The sequence below is a fragment of the Sporisorium graminicola genome, chromosome SGRAM_8 (assembly GCF_005498985.1).
Source record: "Sporisorium graminicola strain CBS 10092 chromosome SGRAM_8, whole genome shotgun sequence".
NCBI lineage: Eukaryota > Fungi > Basidiomycota > Ustilaginomycetes > Ustilaginales > Ustilaginaceae > Sporisorium > Sporisorium graminicola.
Window position 1 is genome coordinate 1,758,231 of NC_043738.1, and position 19,192 is coordinate 1,777,422.

The following is a 19,192-nucleotide window of genomic DNA, read 5'->3' on the forward strand; positions in this document are numbered from 1 at the left end:
AACCTTTGATTTTGGAGCGACAACAAAAGAGACCGCCGAGTCATTGCCTCGCAAGTCGCGAGACGACCAAACGGCGAGATCCAGTCAAACTGAGCTTCACCTCAAACAGGAAACCATCAAGCAAGCGATGCCACTGCACTAAAGCCACATTTAAGCAGCAATCTGGGGGCAGGCGGCGGAGAGGTGACCCTCGTCGCCGCAACGGTAGCAGCTCTTGGTCTGAGGCTTGGGGCACTCTCGGCTGATGTGGCCGGACTCGTTGCAGTTGTAGCAACGCTGACCACCGGCGGAGGCACCAGCGGGCGAGGTGCACTCGCGCGAGAGGTGGCCGACACCGCCGCAGTTGTAGCAGCTGCGGCCGCCAGCGGCGCGGGGGGCGCCGAAGCCACCACGCGAGCTAGGGCCGGCAGTGGGGCAGGCGCGGGCAATGTGACCGTGCTGGCCGCACTTGTAGCACTCGCCACCCGGGCCACCAGCAGCCGAAGGGGCGGGGTTGCTGGGGCACTCGCGGCTCTGTGAAGTAAGAGGAGGGTGGGGGGGGGGGGTCCGGTCAGAGACGTGATCATGAGAAAAGAAGCGAGCGTGGAGAGTGATGAAAAGGTGGACTTACGATGTGGCCGGTCTCACTGCACTTGTAGCAAGTCTTGGGCTGGGCCTCCATGCCGCACTGGGAGGAGATGTGTCCCTGCTGGCCACAGTCTTTGTTGAGAAAAAAGATGAGGAAGAGAGTGGTGCGTGGTGAGCATGAGGTCAGAATAACGACATTGTGGGTCACGTCGCCTGCGGCAGAGAACACCTACTGTAGCTGTATAGTGCAGGTGCCGGTCAAAAAGGAGAGATATGTCAAGCGAACATCGATGCCGAGCAAAAGGTCAGAAAACAAGACACTCATGTCGGCGGATCCACCGTTGAAGAGCTGTTGCGACGACATACCAAGAGGGGTTGCCGGCGGTGGGGCAGCCAGCGGCGTTGTGGCCGGCTGTTGTGGTTCAAGTCAACAGGGAGCGCAAAAGAAAATGATGCGCAGCATGGTCCGGGAGTGTGTAACGAGTCAAGGTAACGGCAGGCATGGCGTACGTGGGGAGGTAAGAAAGGGTATAAGTGTTGATTCCGTGAATCGGGGTATCAAAGATGAAAGGTATATGACAAAAACGTCAACTTCTCGTCGTCAGCTCTCTCTCTCTCTCGTCATCGTCATCATCTCTCGCGCACCTCTCGCAAGAGTTTCTGGGGGAAAAGGGGAGGAGCAAGTATGGTCGACCGCTTGGCGTCAAGCATCAATCAAGGCGACGATTGGAAGCTAGACCGAAGCAAGCCAACCCCGCGATGGAGCATCGGTGCACCAACTTGCATGTTTGCATGCAAGGGTGTTGTGGCTGACAACGACCGCTAGCGTCTTGCGAAGACCGATGGCATCTGGCTAGGGGCGCCACCTAGCTATCTTGAATGTGCTGCGTGCGGCGGCTTGTCGATTGCGATGAGGTGTGCGATGTGGTCGGATGGTCAATACTAACGCTGGCCGCAGCTGTTGACGGGAGTAAGTGAAAAGACAGGAGAAGAAAAACGAGGCTCAGTTAACTGTCGACGATGCCAAACATGATGCCAAAGACTTATAAAACTCACTTGAAGCAGGTACGGTTGTAAGACATGATTGGTGATGTGGAGTTGATATGGGTGGTTGGTGGAGGAGAAGAGGTAGGAATGGACTGATGCGAAGTGGGTTTCTAGCCTTGTTTGCTCGCTGAGCCCAAGCTTTTTGCTCTTCAGGACCCTTTCGCGCCAGCAGCAGAAACGCAAAGTGTGGCAAACTTCCTCGCCTTGCAAAGCGGGCCAAAAGAGAAAAAGCTGCGCGGCGATCAAATTCGACACAGAGCGTGCGCTCCTCGGCCCACGTTTGGATGTCGGGTGTCTGCGCAGAAAGGCAGGAAGTTTTTGAGTGTCGCGTGCCGTCGTGGCAATGTCATACTTAGTCAGCAAAATAACGTCTAATCTTCGCACGAGTCAGAAAAAAGTGACACTCGGCACGCGAGTCGCAAAGTGAGCGCAAGGAGAGGCTCAAGCTTGAAAAAAAGTCACTCATCCTCTCGTGACTCCACCATCATCTAGCCCTAATTACCTCTGCTCTCTCACGATGGAGGCCATCTCTTCAGCGCTCTCTGCGCTCTCCATCCAGACCGAAAAGGTGGTCAAGCACGCTGCCGCCAACAGTCCCGACAGCTGGAAGGCCGCCGTTGCTGATGTCGTCTCTTCGCTCGGCCTGTCCTCGCACAACTACACCAAGACGGTCGTCTTCAAACCCAAGACCGCCAAGTCTGCTACCCCCCCTATCCCCGTCGTTCTGATCGCCAAAGATGACTCCGAATACAACACGGGCGCTGTCGCCAAGCACATTGGCCAGAAGGAGATGCGTCTGGCTGCTCCCGACGTGCTCAAGGAGTTTCTCAACGCTACCAAAGACGACGTGTCTGCGCTCAGCATCACAAAGGACAACGCCGCCAAGCTCATTGCCGTATTGGATGCGAGCCTCGCTACGAGCACCGACCACTTTGCTGTCCACGCCGCCAGCTCCGAGGAGACGCTCTTCATGACCGGTGCCGAGATCGCAAAGTACCTCCAGAGCACCGGCGTCAAGCTCGAGGTGGTCGACTTTGCCAAGCTCAAGGCCGAGGCTGCTACCCCCGTTGCCAAGGCCTCGGCCCCCTCGTCCAGCTCCGCTTCCGCCCCTGGCTCCACACAGGGCCCCATCGCCGCTTCCAACAAAGCCAAAGCCGCCGAGGCTGCCAGGATCCCAGATGCTGAACAGACGGGCATCACCGTGCGCAAAGCCGGCGACTTCCCGGAATGGTACACGCAGGTTCTGCGCAAAGGTGACATGCTCGACTACTACGATGTGTCCGGCTGCTACATTCTCAAGCCGTGGTCGTACTTTGTCTGGCAGTCGATCCAGAACTTTTTCGATGCCGAGATTAAGAAGATCGGTGTCGAGAACTGCTACTTCCCCATGTTTGTATCCGCCGACGTGCTCGAGAAGGAGAAAGACCACATTGAGGGCTTTGCTCCCGAAGTCGCCTGGGTCACCAGGGCCGGCAACAGCGATCTCGAGCGCCCCGTCGCCATCCGTCCCACTTCCGAGACGGTCATGTACCCGTACTACGCCAAGTGGATCCAGTCGCACCGCGATCTGCCGCTCAAGCTCAACCAGTGGAACAGCGTCGTGCGATGGGAGTTTAAGCACCCGCAGCCGTTCCTGCGCACACGAGAGTTCCTCTGGCAGGAGGGCCACACCGCACACATCTCGCTCGAGGAGGCGGACAAGGAGGTGATGCACATCCTCGACCTCTACCGTCAGGTGTACGAGAAGCTGCTGGCCGTGCCCGTTGTTCCTGGTGTCAAGTCGGAGAAGGAAAAGTTCGCCGGTGGGTACTACACGACGACTGTGGAGGGCTTTGTGCCAACGACGGGTCGTGGTATTCAGGGTGGCACATCGCATTGCCTGGGTCAGAACTTTAGCAAGATGTTCAAGATCAAGGTCGAGGATCCCAATGCTCCCGAGGAGCTCAGGGGTAAAGATGAGGGCAAGCTGCACGTGTGGCAGAATTCGTGGGGTCTCTCGACGCGTACGATTGGTGTCATGGTCATGGTGCACGGTGACGACGACGGTCTGGTCATGCCTCCACGTGTGGCTCAGGTGCAGGTGATCATCATCCCTTGTGGTATCGGTGTCAAGACGACGGCACAGGAGAAGGAGGCTATCATGGACGCCTGTCACAAGACAGCCAAGGACCTCCAAGCTGCGGGTATTCGCGCCAAGGCCGACTTGCGCGACAACTATAGCCCGGGCTTCAAGTTCAACGACTGGGAGATGCGCGGTGTTCCTGTCCGACTCGAGATCGGACCCAAGGATCTCGAGAAGAAGTCGGTGCTCTCGGTGCGACGTGACAACAAGGCCAAGGCCCCACTCGCTGTCGAAGGGCTCTCGAGCTCGATTGCGACGCTACTCGACCAGATCCACGACGACATGTTCGCCAAGGCCGACGCCGAGTATCGGTCGCGTCGCAAGGTGTGCGAGCAGTGGGACGACTTCACGCGCATCCTCAACGACAAGTGCCATGTGGTGATCCCGTGGTGCGAGGTCGAGGCGTGCGAGGACGACATCAAGAAGCGCAGCGCTCGCCAGGCTGTTGCGGGCGAGGCCGAGGACGAGCGCGCCCCCAGCATGGGCGCAAAGTCACTCTGCATCCCCTTCGACCAGGCCCAGTTCGGCGAGGTCAAGGGCAAGAAGTGCCCGCAGTGCGGAAAGGACGCCAAGCGATGGACCATGTTTGGTCGCAGTTACTAGGCGGTGTCAGCAAGAATGCTCAACAGAGGTGCTCTGTGGTTGTGATTGCGAATACACTTGTCACGCTGATGATCCCCCGTGTGCGTGTGTGTGTGTGAGCTGAGAGAGGAGTTGGGACGCTCCGTGCATGGCAAGCGGTGTATTGAGAGGAGGGGGTAAAGTACAAAGGGGATTGGAAGCAGCTCGTGCAAAGGGAGACAGGGAGGAGTGAGTGAAGTGGGTTTGCAGACGGCACGATGCAATCTGAGAGTTTTTGTTCGGGTCGCTTTCTTCAATGGTGACCAGCCTTATGCCCGTCGACATACATGTTCCTCGTCGCTGCGGGCAGCTGGACCTTCATGCCGTCCTGCTCCTTGGTGACCTTGACCTGGCATCCCAACCTGCTCGTGTCCGTCAGGCCGAAGGCTAGGTCGAGCATGTCGTTTTCGTCGTCGCACGGTTCCTCCAACGAGTCATATACGTCGGGTTCGAGGATGACATGACAGGTGGAGCAGGCTATGGAGCCTTCGCATGCTCCTTCGAGGTCGATGTCGTATTCATGTGCGATGGAGAGCAGGTCGTCGCCCGGGTTGGCGGTGACAGTCTTGAGCGGTTCGCCTTTAGGATCAACAAAGTGGATCGTGACGCCGGTTCCGGGTGCCGGGCGTGTGATCCCCCCGTGTGCGGTGTGGGTGGTCGTAGCGAAAGTGCGGGACAGAGAGGAAGAGGAAGACGCTGACGGGAGGGATGCTGGGAGAGTGCGAGTCGCCAGGGCGAGGGGCGGACGACGCAGTGCTTGGCGTGTCGCGGCTGTTAGCACGTTACGAGTCAATGGCGCGACCATGTTGGCAGCGACGACTCTTTCAACAAACGAAAGATGTGCGAGGTTGGGTGACGATGCTGAACCAAGATGATGTCGGCCTGGAGCACTGCCTCTCAATCAGGCTCAGCACGATTGGCTCAGCTTCGAGAGGGAAAAACCTCACTCCAAAAAAGCCTTCTCGTCGAGTCTTCGGATTTCGGTTCTTCTTCGCCGAGTCAGGTCCCACACCTTTTTTGGCGCCCGAAAATGTTCTATCTCAGAATCCAACAACAAATGTTCTATCTCAGAATCCAACAACAAAATCCAGATTCTTGCTTTTTGGAGATTCGGACGAGTGGAAGAACGACTTTTGTAAAGCTGAATTCGGCGACTTCTTCACGGTTCGGTCAATTTGCGCTCGCTGTGCAGCCGAGCTGTTCAACAGCAAAGGGCCGTGCACGCCATTTCAGATCCTCTATACTTTAGCCTCCTCGCAAATCTCTATGAGCCGAGAGCCAGCGGTAAGATTAGCTCATTCGCCGCTGTTCCCATGAGGTGCGCACCGCGTCGGCTCTGCACTGACCATCTTCTGTAAGAGAAGACGGCCTCTGATGGTTTGGCTAGACGAAGGGTAGCGTCATCTCTTCTTATCAGTCGACGCATCGACTCGCATTGACCTCGTTAAAGATGAGCGGCGGTGGCGGCCGCCACCAGCGATCTCAGTTGTGTGGTTCGACAGTTCGGCATCCTCGCGTCCTATCTTATCCTCGATTCCACAGTGTGGCCAAACAAATGTCGAGCCGGAAGACAGGATGCTGCGTTTATTGTGTGATGCCCTAAGTATGTACAGGAAGTTCAAGATGCTGTTGTGTAAAGAGGAGAACGAGGTATTTGGTGGTCACTTGTATAAGGGAAAGTGTGCGCCTTGGTATTGTCCGCAAGAGAATTTGAGAGGAATCGCCAGCCCAACATGGGACAATCTACCAGATGTTGTGGCCACCCGAAACAATGATGTCCGAGCCGTTGCAGAACGACGAGGCGCTCGACGCGAGCCACACTGCGACACCACGAATCTCGTGAGCACGACCCAGACGGCCAAGAGGGTTGGAGCTCGACCACTTGGCGAGCAAGTGCGGGTTCGAGTCGAGGTAAGCAGCCGTCATGCGCGTGCGGATGTGACCGGGCGAGATGCAGTTGACGCGAATGTCCTTGGGACCCCACTCGGCGGCCAGGTTACGGCCCATCTGGAGTACAGCCGACTTGGAGGCGTTGTAGGCGACCCAGTGGTGGTCACGGTTGACAATCGAACCGGACATGGAAGCGATGAGGATGATGGAGCCTGAAACGTGCTTCTGCTCGTGCATCTTGCGGGCAGCAGCCTGGGCAGTGAGGAAGACACCGGTGGTGTTGACTTCAAACACCTTGCGGAACTCGTCGACGGGGTACGAGAGCGCATCGTACGTCTGCAGGATACCGGCAGCCGCGACACAGACATCAAGCGAGTCGGTGCCCGAGTCTTTCATGACAAAGTCCATGCAGGCGTTGATGTCGTCGTGGTCCGTGACAGTGGCAGAAACATACTTGAGGTGCTTGCCCATGATGCGGCAGTGGTCGGCCACGATCTTGAACTCTTCCGAGGGCTCCTTGGGCAGGTCGACGGCGTAGACGTGCGCACCAGCCTCGACGTAAGCGAGCGCCATCTCGAGACCGAGACCTCCGTTACCACCAGTGATGACGGCAGTCTTTCCCTCGAGCGAGAACTCCTGGAAGATGGTGGTGGTGTGGTTGTCCTGCGAGGCCGGGTTCTGGCGCAGGACGGCGTCGACACCAATGTTCTCGACGGGAGGAGGGACACCAGGGTTGGCCTGGACGGAGTCAGCAGAATTGGCGCTGGTGGGGATCATACGCGAGGGAGACCACACGCTGAAGTTCTTGGCAGCAGAAGCAATGGGAACACGCGCAGCTCGCGAGAGCATCGAGGCTGTTTGTGGCAAAGTTGGATAAAGAGAGAAAACAGACCGAGTAGAGTTAGCGACTGAGATCGTGCTATTTTCGCTCTTTGTGCTGAAGAGAGTAGCCTTGCGCCGCCCAAGCCTGAAAAGACAAGCAATTGAGGCGATGCATCTCGATGGCCTGCTCGCTATAAAGCGGAGACCTGGTTCTAGCAGGATTTGCGAGAAGGGCCAGATTCGCGCAGACAGGCAGATATTTCTGTGCCGGAGCAGATTGCGCATTCCAAAGTCACCACCGCTTGCAAGGCGGTACATTTGCGAATGGCAGGGAGAAGCAGGAAATGGAAAATGCGAACTGATACTTACGTTGAGCGACGCGAGCCGAGAGGCTGCGGATAGCGCCGGAGCGGAGAGCAGAGTTGAAGGCAGCCATTGTGAAGGAGGCGGAAAGAGATTAGAGAGAACGATGGAAGAGACGGGAGACAACGTCCACACTTGGGTATGTGATGGAGAAGAAAAGCGGGCGCAGACGGTCGATGGAAAGAAAGTCGTGAGGGTTGGGAGGGAGGGGAAAGGGGAATGCGACCAGGTACCAGTGGCTCCTTATGAGGAGTTTGCGGGGGAAGGCTCAAGTCGACGCGGCGACGGTCTTCATTTCCGTCCTCGGGCAAGAAGGCAGAGGGCCGAAGGGAGGCGGAAGGCAGAATGGACGCGGCCCGAGATTGACTTGGAACTGACTGACAGGGTGGCTGTGGTATTGACAAAGTCGACCAGACCAGCGAGCGGCTTGGCCGGCGAAGCAGGAGGAATTCCAGGTTTCAGAGAGACCAAGCGACAGAGAAAGAGCGGGTGGCGCATCCCAAGTTCAGTCAGCGAGCGAAAGAGCAAAAGCCAACGGGTGCGGAGCGAGTCAGTCGAGCATGCAGCCGTGCAGCCTGCAGTGGGGAACCAAACCAACTCGACAGGAGCGCAAGCAAGGCACGCTGCGTCTGGAGAAGGCGTGGGGTGTGCCAAATAAAAAGAAAGAAAAAAGTGCAAGGAGTTTGGGCCCAGCTGCAGTCCAACACCGCGCCGCCAAAAAAACGAAAAGAAGAGGCCGAAGGTCGAGAGAGAGTAGGAGTTGGTTTCATCCGGCAATTTGGACAAGCTTGGGCTGGCCAATCGCGCTCTCTGTGTCTCTGCTGCCCTTCCTTCTCTTCCAGCGTGGAGGCGAGCGGTCGACAGCGGCCGAAGTGGAAACCATCAACCGAACCAGCGAACCAGCGAACCAGCGAACCAATCCAGAGACGCTTGCGATTGGACGGCCGGCAACGTAACGGATAACGATTCTGGCATTCACGAGCCCGAGCCAAGCAAGCCAAGCAAGCAAAAGCAAGGCAAAGAGTAGGCGAGAAGCCGAAGACAGGCGTGTGCGTGTCTCTTGAGTGGCGAGCCGTTTAGGAGCCAAACTCTAAAAACTCTCAATCTCATTCTCATCAAACGCTCGAGTAAAGTCGAGGGAAGCGAAGGGACGGCGAAGGACGAAAGCGAAGAAAAGCAAAGACCTGCAGCGCGGGGAGCAGAGACAGGTGTACTGGAGCTGAAAATAAAACAAAAAGCTTGACTGCAATCGCGCCGAGCGAATTAGTGCGTGCCTGCCTCTGTTGCTCGTCCAGACAGTCCAGACCGGGTCTTGTCGGATCAGACCAACCAAGGAGAGAGAAAACATGCCAGAATGCCTCTAGACCGACTCGCCTCTCGGATCCCATGAACCAAGCCAACCAACTGTCACTCTGGTTCCGAGCAGAGTTCGTCTCGTCTTACTATACTAGGGTACCCGGCCCTCAGAATCGAGACTATATCGCGGCCTCCCCTGAGGCTAGCACTGGAGCATTCCTCTGTACGTACACGAAGGTCGGAACGAGAAGCACAGGTGGCGAACAGGAGTCCGTGGCCACAAGATGCAAGCACCTCCGCATATTGTCCGATTGCACTTGCAGCCGCTGCAAAGAAGAAGGGCCACGTCGAGGCAGGTCGCAGTTGCTGATTGGTTGAAGATTTTCACCGGCACCACGAAGCTCGAAAAGAAGAAAAATAAGAAATGCGGAGAGTAGCGCGGGGGGCAAAACCCAATGAAAGCGCCTGCCGCCGCGGCGATTTCTCCTGTCAAATTCGAAAATGCACTTGACAGACCGGTTCGCCGAGAGTGCCAGAGGCGACCAAGATGGGAAAGTCGCCGTTGTGCATCCAGAATTTCCGCGACTAGAAAGGTGGAACAGGTCCTTCTTCACCTCTGAGATCTATCGGTCAGGACTCCAGTCTCGACAGCTGTCGAGAGGAAAGACAGGATGTCAAGACCAGAGACAAAGACCTTGTTTGAAGTAGACGCAGAAAGAACGAAGCTTCTGGGCCGATCCTGGGGCAATTCTGCGCCTTGATTTCCAACCAGATGGCATTGTTCGATATGATCGTCACGGAACAAAGTGGCGCGGCAACCAGCTGAGTCAACGTCGCAGCGTGGACAGGTGGTACCACGTCGCTGAAGGGGCGATACCTTTGTAAGAGTCAAAACATTGCTAGATGATGTCAAGGTCTGCGAATGCGCCACAGAAACCAGCGCCTCACTCATGGTGACGACAGCCATCGACTCAGACACGCTTCCCCCTTGAAGGCCATTTTGAACCATCGTCGACCTTTGCCGCTCACGGTAGGTGTCGCCTCTGGTTGATCCGAATACTATGTGGTTACAGAAAGCCCTTACTTGACGTCACACAAGACAGCATGGACTCGCGCGGCTTCGCTCCCTGACATTCAAACCTTGAGGGAGAATCTTACACGAGCCTAGTCCCAACTCCTATCGCTGTGGGGCTCCAGAAGTCGCCTCAAGTTGGGCTAGGCTCCAGAACAACGAACACTGAGCGTTCCTGCCGAACTTGCTCGTGCGTCCTGGTCTTTGACCGCAATCGTCAGCGTTGTGGGCTTCATGGTCGCCTATCAGACTTCTTCATGAGCTGACGAAGAAAGACCGGCTATTCGGAGGGAAAAGTCGCCGATAGCGTACTTAGCTCTGCAAATCCAAAACCCCAATGTTGCCGTTGCTTTTTCGCTGGTACAGACACACACTTTGGTCCACATTTGTTGCTCGCTACCGACGATTTTAGAAGCACACGCTTCCTGCCAACTTTGTTTTTCCATTTTCTTTTCTGGGTCTTCTGCGGACCTTAGGGGGCGAAAGTTTCGACGCTAGACAGAGAAAGACGGGAACACGCCCGAGGGAGGCGTCGTGCTCTGCTTGCTCCCTTTGCCTCTTTGTGCCCGAGACAAGATCGTCGATGGAAGAAATTCCAGACCCTTAGAACTCGGACCATTTCTCCCACGACCTCGACCTCGAGGCCGCCCGTGGGGAAGACCCGCGATCGCCTTAGCGCCTGTTCCTGAACCAACGACGTGCGATCTCAGCAGGCGTACCTTTCAGCGCAGAGGCTGGTCCGGCACTGAAAGAGATCTGTTTGCCGGAGGATTCAAGGACCTGGTCGGCCGTGCTCAGACCCTTGACAGGATCCCGGAGGTTTGCTCGAGTGACTGGGAGAAGCTTTGCGAGGTGTAATGGAAAGTGCGCCTGCTCGGCAATCCTGCAACAAGGGCTGGTCGGAGGGACGTTTCCAACCAATCGGACGATATCCCAAACCCATTGGTACCACACCTGGACCGGTATTGAGTTCCCCAACTCCCATTGAGTGCCTGCACCCGAGCCCCTAGTCTGTGTCCTCGCACCTGAATCCGTCCGCCAAGGGACATCGACCAATGAGAACGGATCGTCCCGCTTCTTCCAACGCCACACCTCGCTTCGGCCTACTCCGCGTCGCCGTTTGTTCTCGGATCTTGGACCTCCGCTGCCCATCTCTTTTGCGTCGCCTCTCGCACGTGGCTCCTCCCAAGTGTGCCTACGAGCCACCGTTCCCGATGAAACGTCGGGCGGTTCCTGGCTCCGATCTCGTCGACGGACAAATTTTCAAAGCAATCTCCAGACACGTACACGAGCACGCACTCAAAGCTCTCGTGAGCAGCCGTGCTGCATATTGTTGTCAACCCATTGGAAGAAGCGAGTGATCGTATAGATTTACATGAATGTGATGTATGCTGCTGTGATGATAGAGTTTCGATTCTCAGCCCACGCTCAAGCCGGCTAAAGGTTGAATCTCAAGAGTGAAGGATCCCCCTCTAAGCCTGCGCAGCCTCTGCCTTGTCCTCCTTGTCCTCGACACTCGCCTTTGCCAGCATCTTCTCCACCCTCTCCACGTTCTCCTTGGTGACCCTGGCCTGGTTCGAGACAAAGTACTGCTTCTTGAGCTTGAGGTTTTCCACCACACGTCCGACGTCCGAGGCGTTGGCGGGTGGGGGGATGCTGAGTGCCAGCAGAGCAGAGAGCGTTCCCAGCGGCACATTGAGTTTGCCCTCGCTTGCGGCGGCGGCGGTGGTGGTGGTGGCGTTCTCGTCGCCTTCGTCCGCAGTGCTGGCAGCAAGGTCGAGAGGGACGCCACGCTTGTTGGCGCGGCCTTTCGGCTTGCGGTTCTTGGCGTTACCGGCAAAGTAGGTCTCTTCGTCTTCGTTCTTCTGACGCAGAACAGCACCCTTGGGCACCATGGCGTCCGAGTTGACTTGGCGGAGGTTGAGCGCCTTGCCACCCACGGCCTTGGCTTGAGCGGCGGCGGCAGAGGCGTCCTTCTTTTCCTGGTCGGCAGCGCTGACACCGCCGGTCTTGGAAAAGTAGTTGATGAGCACGTCGCAGTCTTCGATCTCCTTGGCGAACGCGGGGAGTGCGGCGTCCTCGCGCAGCTGCTGTTCGTGTTCCTTGCGCTTCTCAGCCTCGAGGGCGGCGCGCTCCTCGCGCTGCTTGGCCACACGTCGTTCGCGCTCCTGGTTGAGCTTGGCGTAGAAGGTATCGTTGGCAGCACGGAAGGCGGCCTGGCGATCACGGCGCGCTTGGTACAGGGCATCGAGCTGGCTGCTGAGCTGCGTGCGTTGGTCGAGCAGTTTCCCGCGCGAGCCCGCCTGCTTGTCCTGCTCGGCCTGGATCGCATCGAGTTCGGCCTTAATCTCGTCGTAGCGCTTGTTGAGCGCCTTCGCCTCTGGGCTGTCGAGCGTCGACCTGAGCTGATCCACCTTGGCCCGGTCGGCGTCGATGCTGGCTTGGAGAGAGTCAAAGTTTTCGACGACTTTACGGTTCTTCTTGAGCTGCGAAATCTCGGAGAGCGCCTTCTTCTCCTCGACGAGCTTCATGCTTCCGCTCTCAACCTGCTGCTCGAGACGCTGGATACGGGAGTCAACATCGGCCGTCGATTTGTAAGGCGTCTTGGACTTGGCATGCTGAAGATCCTTGATCTTTTTCGAGATGGATTCCTGGAGCGTGCGCAGGTCTTCGAGCGTCTTGCCTCGTGCGCCCTTGGAGCCAGCCTGCTGGTTGCGAAGCTGGTCGAGCTCCGAGCGGAGCTCTGCACGACGGATGCCGGCGGGCGAATCCTTGGATGGTCCAGCGCCAGAGAGGAGCGAACGCACCTGGTTGAGCTCCTTCTGAACTGCGTCGATGGACTTCGAGAGCTTGTCAAGCTCGGCGGTGTTGGCAGCAGCGTCGGGTTTGCCTCCGGCGAGCTTGGCGATCTCGACGGCGTCAGGATTGCCTGCGGGACGGTCGTGCGTCTTTTTTTCGGCGGCACCGTTGGCAGCAGCAGCAGTGGTGCCGTTGCCGTTGGTGGTGGTAGTGGCGGCGGCGATGTCGGCCATTGTTGTCGTATCAGACCTCTCGAATGGGGTGGCAAGAGGAAGGAAGAGGTTGAAGGAAAAGGATAGCGCGAGTGAAGGGGGAGAGAGAGAGAAACACCAGATGAAAGGGGTGAAAGGGTTCGGGGAGAGTGAGCGGTAGGGTGTTGCACGCAACGAACCAGAAGAAAGTTGGCAGAGTGACTGCGTGGAAGCTTCGTAGCCCGAGAGCCAATGCGAGCGCCGGACCACGCAAGAGAGCGCGAAACTCAACACAGAACACACTCTCTTTGTCTTTGTCTCTCTCTCGCACTGGTCTTTGTGCCTGACTGAGCGAGTGTCTCGAAAATGGGCCACACGAGGCGACCCACCGAAAGACGAGTCTAGAATCCATGTCACCTCGGCATACGGCGAGCGCGGGCAATTCTTCCAGAAGGCGCCCATCTGAACGCAAAGGTGTTAGACCGAGAGAACTGTAGAAAATCTGTCGCCCGCGGTCCGCGCTGGGCACGGACGGGTCCATTTCATCGCCTCTTTGCTTCCGATCGGAACGCTTCCGCACCGTCTCTTCGTCTCACTTTCCGACCACCACCAGCTCTTCCACCCAACACACCTCGCTCCTCTACTACAACGCACAACACACAATGTCCGAACATCCAGCATTCACCATGGCAGGACTCTGCACGGTCGGCGGACTGATCGGCTTTGCCAAGACGCGCTCCATCCCTTCGCTCGTGGCCGGAGTTGGCGTGGGTGTGCTCTACGCCCTCGCTGCTACGCGCATCAAGGAAGGTGGCGACTACGGATACGAGATCGCTACGGGTGCGAGTGCTTTGTTGCTCGGAAGCTCGGCTCCAAGGTTCCGCAAGGGTCCCGTGCCCATGGGATTGACTATGACGTCGGCTATTGCGCTTGCGTACTATGGTAAAAAGGTAGGTAGGCTGGCGTGGAGCTCAGGGTGGGATAGTGGTGCGGTTCTGTGTCGCTGACGTTCTGCTTTGGTTTGCGGTCTCAACAGGTGTACGACTTCCGACAATGACTCGTCTCGCTAATTGTAGCAATGCCCTCCATCGACGAGAATAATGCCCACCCCTCATCATATTCAGTATTGGCCTCTCCACCTAGCGACACATCCTTTCGACACAACAGAGAAGCAAAGTGAGAACCGAGTTACCAAATTGTTCGCATGAGAAACAACGTTGAGGATGCTGCACAACCATATCAAAGCATCTAGAAAGAAAAAGTTGGCGGCGAAGGTCAAGTTCAGAAAGCACCACGGGGGGCGTCGTAACCTGCCGCGCCCCCTCCGTGATGTGTTTGTGTCGCTGATGGTACTATTGGCGCGTGACCAGCCGCTTGCGCGCTACTGCTACCGCCAGCGCCACCGTTCTGCAGCCAACCGCCGTATTCCGGTGGCAGCTCGTCGACCACATCTTCATCTTCAGTGTCGCTCGAAGGCTGCGGCAGCGCTCCTCCGTCCGTGTGCTGCACGACGCGACGCGGTGCTCGCTGCTCTCTCCTCGCCTGTGCAGCTGCTGCCTGGGCTTTGCTTGAAGTACTTGTCGCGGCTGCTGCAGCATGTAGGGTGGCTCCTGACGACTCTGCATGGCTGCCAGAAGAGAATGCCGCATACGACGACGAGAAGGGATTGTGAACCTGACTTGAGTGGTGCGAGTGCATCGTGACGTTGCCTGCTCGAGGTGGATAATCGTCGCTCGGAGAGACCCCCGCCGAAGATGAGATGCCCGCCGCATTCAAAAGCTCGCCGTAGCTCGGGTTGGTCGAATGCGGTGAAGTCATCTCGAGGCTCTGGCCGTTGCCTCGACCCGACGAGCCGGTGTGGTGTCTGGGCTCGTACACAAAAGGTGAAACGGCGTACGAACGCCCGGCAGTCGTACCCTCCTCTGCTGGACTGTTGCCATTGCGTCTCGAGCTGCGGCTGGGTCGAGCTGCCGCCCACTCATCGCCATCGTCGCTGTCCAGATCCACAAAGTGAACTTCTTCGCTGCGAGCCAAATTGCGCTTGGTCTTTTGCCTTCGCCGGTACAGAAGGAAGGCGACCAGGCATCCGATGGCGACGCCGAGCGCAATAGCCCCTCCAATGGCTCCTCCAGCGATGGCGCCGGTGGGGTTGGATTCGGAACCACGTGGCGGTGCAGAGGTGGAGATGGCACCGGCAAGATTGCTATATGTTGCTACATTGCTGGCGATGGGCAGTGCGACCGACAACCTATCCGGCAGCCGATAGTTTTCGGCAAGACAGGGAGTGAGCGATGAGGGGCCGACGGTGAAGATTGCAGACGCACCGCCGCTGCCAGGATCAGAGGCATCGCCGAGCACCGTCTGGAATTGAGTACCCTGTGCAAAGGGAACCAGCGTCAGGTAGTCAAAGTTGGACGTGTTGAGCGTGGACCGATCGGGCACCTGAACCGACACGGGCGTACCACCGAGGGGGAGAAAGCTGATGGTAAACGGTCTGGTTCCTCGATCGCCAATGTTGTAAAAGTGGACCGCGCCGCACTGGATCATGCTGCCGTTGCGCGGATCGGCTGCGTATTGGAAAGCGGCGCTGCCGGCGAAAGCAGGGCAGTTAGACGAAGAGGACGATGGCGTGTTGATAGGAAGCGCTTGGGTGGTGTTTCCGTCGCCTCTGGAATCGCCCACGGTGACGGTGTACGAGGTGAAGCCTCCAGAAGGTGGAGGTACGATGAACTGGAACGTGATGTACTGAGCGCCGGGCTGGTAGTCGCTGTTGATTCGGTAAGTCTGCACAAATCCATGGTTAGCGGCAATCCAAATGGTATACGGGAACCTTTCCGGCACCGCTTTCCATGTGACATTCAGCGGCGTGCACTGCTGCGAGACAGTGACGTTGAGAGGAAAGGCAGATATTGAGGTCGACAGGGCAAGCAACGTGAGAGCTGCGAGCAGTGGCACACAGAGCGACCACATGGTGGGAGAGGCTGCCGTCCGGTCGACGGAGAGCCAGCCAACGAGATGCTGCTAATACTGTTCGATGAGAGGAGGCTACGAGGAGCGTAATGGGCTCGACACGAACATGGGGTCAAGCTGATCGAAGTCAGAAGCAGCTTTGTCAGTGCCACCTTTGCGCCTTGCTTGCTTGAGATGATCCCGCTATTGAGATTCAATTGTGCTGTGCCACCTTGAATAGAAGGGTCAGCGTCCGTAGACAAGCTCGTTTGCAACTGCTTGAAGCGCGGCCCTAGACGACGGACCGTTGCCCGAATAGATCTCACCACCGCAAGACACTCGTGGGAGCCAGCGAGCGACAGCGTCGGACGTGCCTTTGAGAGGGAAAGAGAGAAGGTGTCGGATGAGGCGAAGCTGGAGAGAGACGAGATGATTGTCACAATGCAACCTTAATTCGTGTGGAGAGATGACTGCTGGTTCCAGGATTCGAGTGTTAGTCTTCCGCAGGCACGAACGAAGCACTTCGTTTCTCCATTGATAGTTTTTTCTGCCGCGTGTTCTCGCGTCGCTCAGCCGAACAAATCGCAGCCGATGGATGCATGAAGCCTAGCCACGCTCGGGACCAGCGCAAGTAGCGCAACGCACTGCTTTCCCCCATGCGCACGCCCCTGGTGTTCATGCACAAGCACCCTAACAACTGCAGCAGCACAGCCAGAACACTTCCACGAGCCCGTCGACCACGCCTGTGTCCCAGTCAATGAGTCGGCCAGTGTGGCCGTTTTGATTTGTACAAGATCGCGCCGAGACAACCAGAGCCAGCGTAAAAACTTCTTGGCAGGGGAAATTGGGCTCGGCGCCCATTTCAAATAGAGGAAAAGGGCGCGCGCGTCGCCTACCAAGACCGATGCACAGGCGCGCGTGCGCTCGTCCATTGGACTGCGACGACCTAGAATACCGGATACACGTCCGGCAGCGTGTGCATACGAGCCCAACAGGATCAACCGTGGCAGTGGTAAAACACCGGCAATGGCGAGTCGGATGCATGCCGAACAACACGATTGCCTACATTGTATTGTCTCGGAGACACATAAACTCTCAATTCTGGATAATGATGCAGAGACAACTTGCCTGCATCTATGCCGTGGAAACACAACAAGAGGCGGTGCAAGACGCATCTCAGCCTGTCGAGATGCATTGCATTAAACACCGAAGCGACTGTCAATGCCGATGCTTTTCATCACCAATACTTCAAGCAGCCATGCTTGCTGTTGTCGTCGCAGCAGAGATCTTGTTGATCCTCTGACACACGTCTTCGAGCGCGCCCGTCACTTGGGCGATCTGCTGATCCCATCTGCGTGTCCACTTGGTGTCGACATCGCCTCCACCCGCGCCGCCGTGGGCACCTCCTTCGCCAACGCCACCTCCACCAACGCTACCCCCGTCTGCACCGCTGCTTTCTACCTTGGTGGCTTCCAGTCCACCCGCTGTCGTCTCTCCTTCGCCGCGTCGATCCTGGTCGACAAAGAACAGCACTCCACCACCTCGCGCTCCTGTTTGGCTTGCGCTGGTGCTCGTACTCCCCACCTGGTCGATCCAGCCTTTGAGTCGGCCCTGCATGATCATCTTGCGTGCAATGTCTTCGGCTCCCTCCGGGCTCAGATCCACCAGCGCGCCCAGCCCAGCCAACGTGATATTGTCGTACAGCCTCGATGCGCTCAGCACGTTGTGCTCGATCATGGCTCGGTCCAGCACCGTCGATGGAGCATGTCGTACTGATTTGCTACTTGCAGCTTCGGTAGCGTCCGTCGAGGCACTTTTAGCACCTGCTGGCTTAGACGACGATGACGCCAGCTTGGCGATCTGATGCGGAGACAGCAGCTTTTCGAAACTCACAATCTCGTCTGGACGGATGACGCGATCCAGAAACACCTTGGACAGGATCGTGTACTGAGGCAGAGAAGGCGTACGCTCGTCCCGTACCAGCATCGCCAGCGTCCTTGCTCGCTGCGGGCCTGCTGGAGACAAAATCGCCGCCGTCACCGCGGCCGACAGCATCATGGTGCGGTCGTCCTCGTCAATCTCGGCCACGTAGCTCAGCTCGTGGTATCGGATCGCTGCCTCTGAGAATCGTCGCTGCGAGTCGTAGACGCGTGCTTGCGACAGCCGATACTGCAGCCCCAGGATCTTTGGATCTTCGAGCTTGTGCTTGGAGCCTCCACTTGCTCCTGCAGCTGGTGCTGCTTCGTTTGCATCCTCTCCTGCGCTGGCGGTCAATGCTGCTACCGCGGCTGACGTTTGTTCTTGCTGCTGCTGCTGCTGCTGCTGCTGCTGATACTGAGAGGGAAGCGCACCAGGCACGTTGTGAATGATCATGCTTGCACGCTTGAGGTACATGTCGGCTGCGACAGGGTCGTCTCCCTCGAGCAGTAGACGCACGATGCGCACATAGATCGAAAGCTTGAAATGGTCCGAGACGTTGCGGTGCCCCGAATCCAACGGAATTGCCAGCAGCACACGCGCCGCCTCATTCCAGTCCTCCTCCGCCTCGAGAAGGGCTGCCAGCTGTATACGCAGGCTCGATGCTTGCTCTTCGAAGCTAAGCACTCGTGGCTGCAGCTGCTCCAAGGCGTTTTCGAGTAGTTGACGGCGCGTGTCCCTGTCTACGATGGCCGGTGCGCTTCCATCGTCGTCGTCATCATCTTGCATTCTGTCTTTGTCTCGTTGCTGTGATTCGTACTTTTCTGCGACTCGTCCTGCGTGGTGTTCGAGCGCGGTGAGGGCCTGTCTGCCGATGACGAGACCACCGCCGGTGGAATTCTGTTCGCTGAAGACCGCGTGTCGGAGGTAGGCTGACGTCGCTTCGAGCACATTGTTGCGACTCAGCTTAGTGGAAGGTAGCTGCAATAGGTCCGAGATCAACGAGTCGTAGGCGGCAAGACGAGCATTGTTGGGCTGGGTCGCCACGTGCTGCAACTGCGCGGTGAACGAGTCGAGTGCGGAAGCCATGGCCGCGAAGAAGATTAGCCGCCAGGCCCCTCGTTCCACTACGACTCGAATTCGCCGACCTTGTGGTACGGATGAGAGAGCTTCTTCGACCTTGTATCGAGGCGTGCGTACGAGGAGTCGGCTGAAAGGTGGGTGGGATAAAAGATTGTGGCGAGAAGACAAGGAGGGTCGCCTCTCATCGAAAGTGGAGTTACTGCGGATGATGCTCCGTGCGCTAAAAGAAATAAAACGTATTGTTGTCTTGAAAAGCTTAACAAAAGTTGTAATTCAACCTGAATGGAAGCTGAGCCCTCTTCCCGTTTCCAACACCACCGCTTCTGGTCAATGAGGAGGCATCAGTGCTCTCGACTACTACCGACTACTACAGCAAGAAGTGATCAGAAAGGATCCAAAAATATCCTGTCATCGCCGGAAGGACTGGAAATGCCGAGACTGGGGCACTTGAAA

General features: G+C 57.3%; 8 protein-coding genes across 8 annotated transcripts; 2 read left to right on the forward strand and 6 right to left on the reverse strand.

Moving 5' to 3' along the window:
* Nucleotides 1-150: 150 nt before the first annotated feature.
* Nucleotides 151-661, reverse strand: EX895_006351 (uncharacterized protein; the record flags this gene model as incomplete). Its single annotated transcript, XM_029886943.1, has 2 exons — nucleotides 151-513; nucleotides 611-661. 2 exons carry the CDS (start codon nucleotides 659-661, stop codon nucleotides 151-153), a joined length of 414 nt encoding a protein of 137 aa, XP_029737256.1.
* A 1,470-nt stretch (nucleotides 662-2,131) lies between these two features.
* Nucleotides 2,132-4,339, forward strand: EX895_006352 (uncharacterized protein; the record flags this gene model as incomplete). The annotated part of the gene is made up of 1 exon (XM_029886944.1): nucleotides 2,132-4,339. One exon carries the CDS (start codon nucleotides 2,132-2,134, stop codon nucleotides 4,337-4,339), a length of 2,208 nt encoding a protein of 735 aa, XP_029737257.1.
* Nucleotides 4,340-4,610: 271 nt separating this feature from the next.
* On the reverse strand, nucleotides 4,611-5,162 carry EX895_006353 (uncharacterized protein; the record flags this gene model as incomplete). Its single annotated transcript, XM_029886945.1, has 1 exon — nucleotides 4,611-5,162. The coding sequence occupies one exon, from the start codon at nucleotides 5,160-5,162 to the stop codon at nucleotides 4,611-4,613; it is 552 nt and encodes a 183-aa protein (XP_029737258.1).
* A 938-nt stretch (nucleotides 5,163-6,100) lies between these two features.
* EX895_006354 (uncharacterized protein) lies at nucleotides 6,101-7,505 on the reverse strand (the record flags this gene model as incomplete). The annotated part of the gene is made up of 2 exons (XM_029886946.1): nucleotides 6,101-7,101; nucleotides 7,439-7,505. 2 exons carry the CDS (start codon nucleotides 7,503-7,505, stop codon nucleotides 6,101-6,103), a joined length of 1,068 nt encoding a protein of 355 aa, XP_029737259.1.
* A 3,767-nt stretch (nucleotides 7,506-11,272) lies between these two features.
* Nucleotides 11,273-12,832, reverse strand: EX895_006355 (uncharacterized protein; the record flags this gene model as incomplete). The annotated part of the gene is made up of 1 exon (XM_029886947.1): nucleotides 11,273-12,832. One exon carries the CDS (start codon nucleotides 12,830-12,832, stop codon nucleotides 11,273-11,275), a length of 1,560 nt encoding a protein of 519 aa, XP_029737260.1.
* A 620-nt stretch (nucleotides 12,833-13,452) lies between these two features.
* EX895_006356 (uncharacterized protein) lies at nucleotides 13,453-13,847 on the forward strand (the record flags this gene model as incomplete). Its single annotated transcript, XM_029886948.1, has 2 exons — nucleotides 13,453-13,740; nucleotides 13,827-13,847. The coding sequence occupies 2 exons, from the start codon at nucleotides 13,453-13,455 to the stop codon at nucleotides 13,845-13,847; spliced, it is 309 nt and encodes a 102-aa protein (XP_029737261.1).
* Nucleotides 13,848-14,071: 224 nt separating this feature from the next.
* On the reverse strand, nucleotides 14,072-15,760 carry EX895_006357 (uncharacterized protein; the record flags this gene model as incomplete). The annotated part of the gene is made up of 1 exon (XM_029886949.1): nucleotides 14,072-15,760. The coding sequence occupies one exon, from the start codon at nucleotides 15,758-15,760 to the stop codon at nucleotides 14,072-14,074; it is 1,689 nt and encodes a 562-aa protein (XP_029737262.1).
* A 1,227-nt stretch (nucleotides 15,761-16,987) lies between these two features.
* On the reverse strand, nucleotides 16,988-18,745 carry EX895_006358 (uncharacterized protein; the record flags this gene model as incomplete). The annotated part of the gene is made up of 1 exon (XM_029886950.1): nucleotides 16,988-18,745. One exon carries the CDS (start codon nucleotides 18,743-18,745, stop codon nucleotides 16,988-16,990), a length of 1,758 nt encoding a protein of 585 aa, XP_029737263.1.
* Nucleotides 18,746-19,192: the final 447 nt, after the last annotated feature.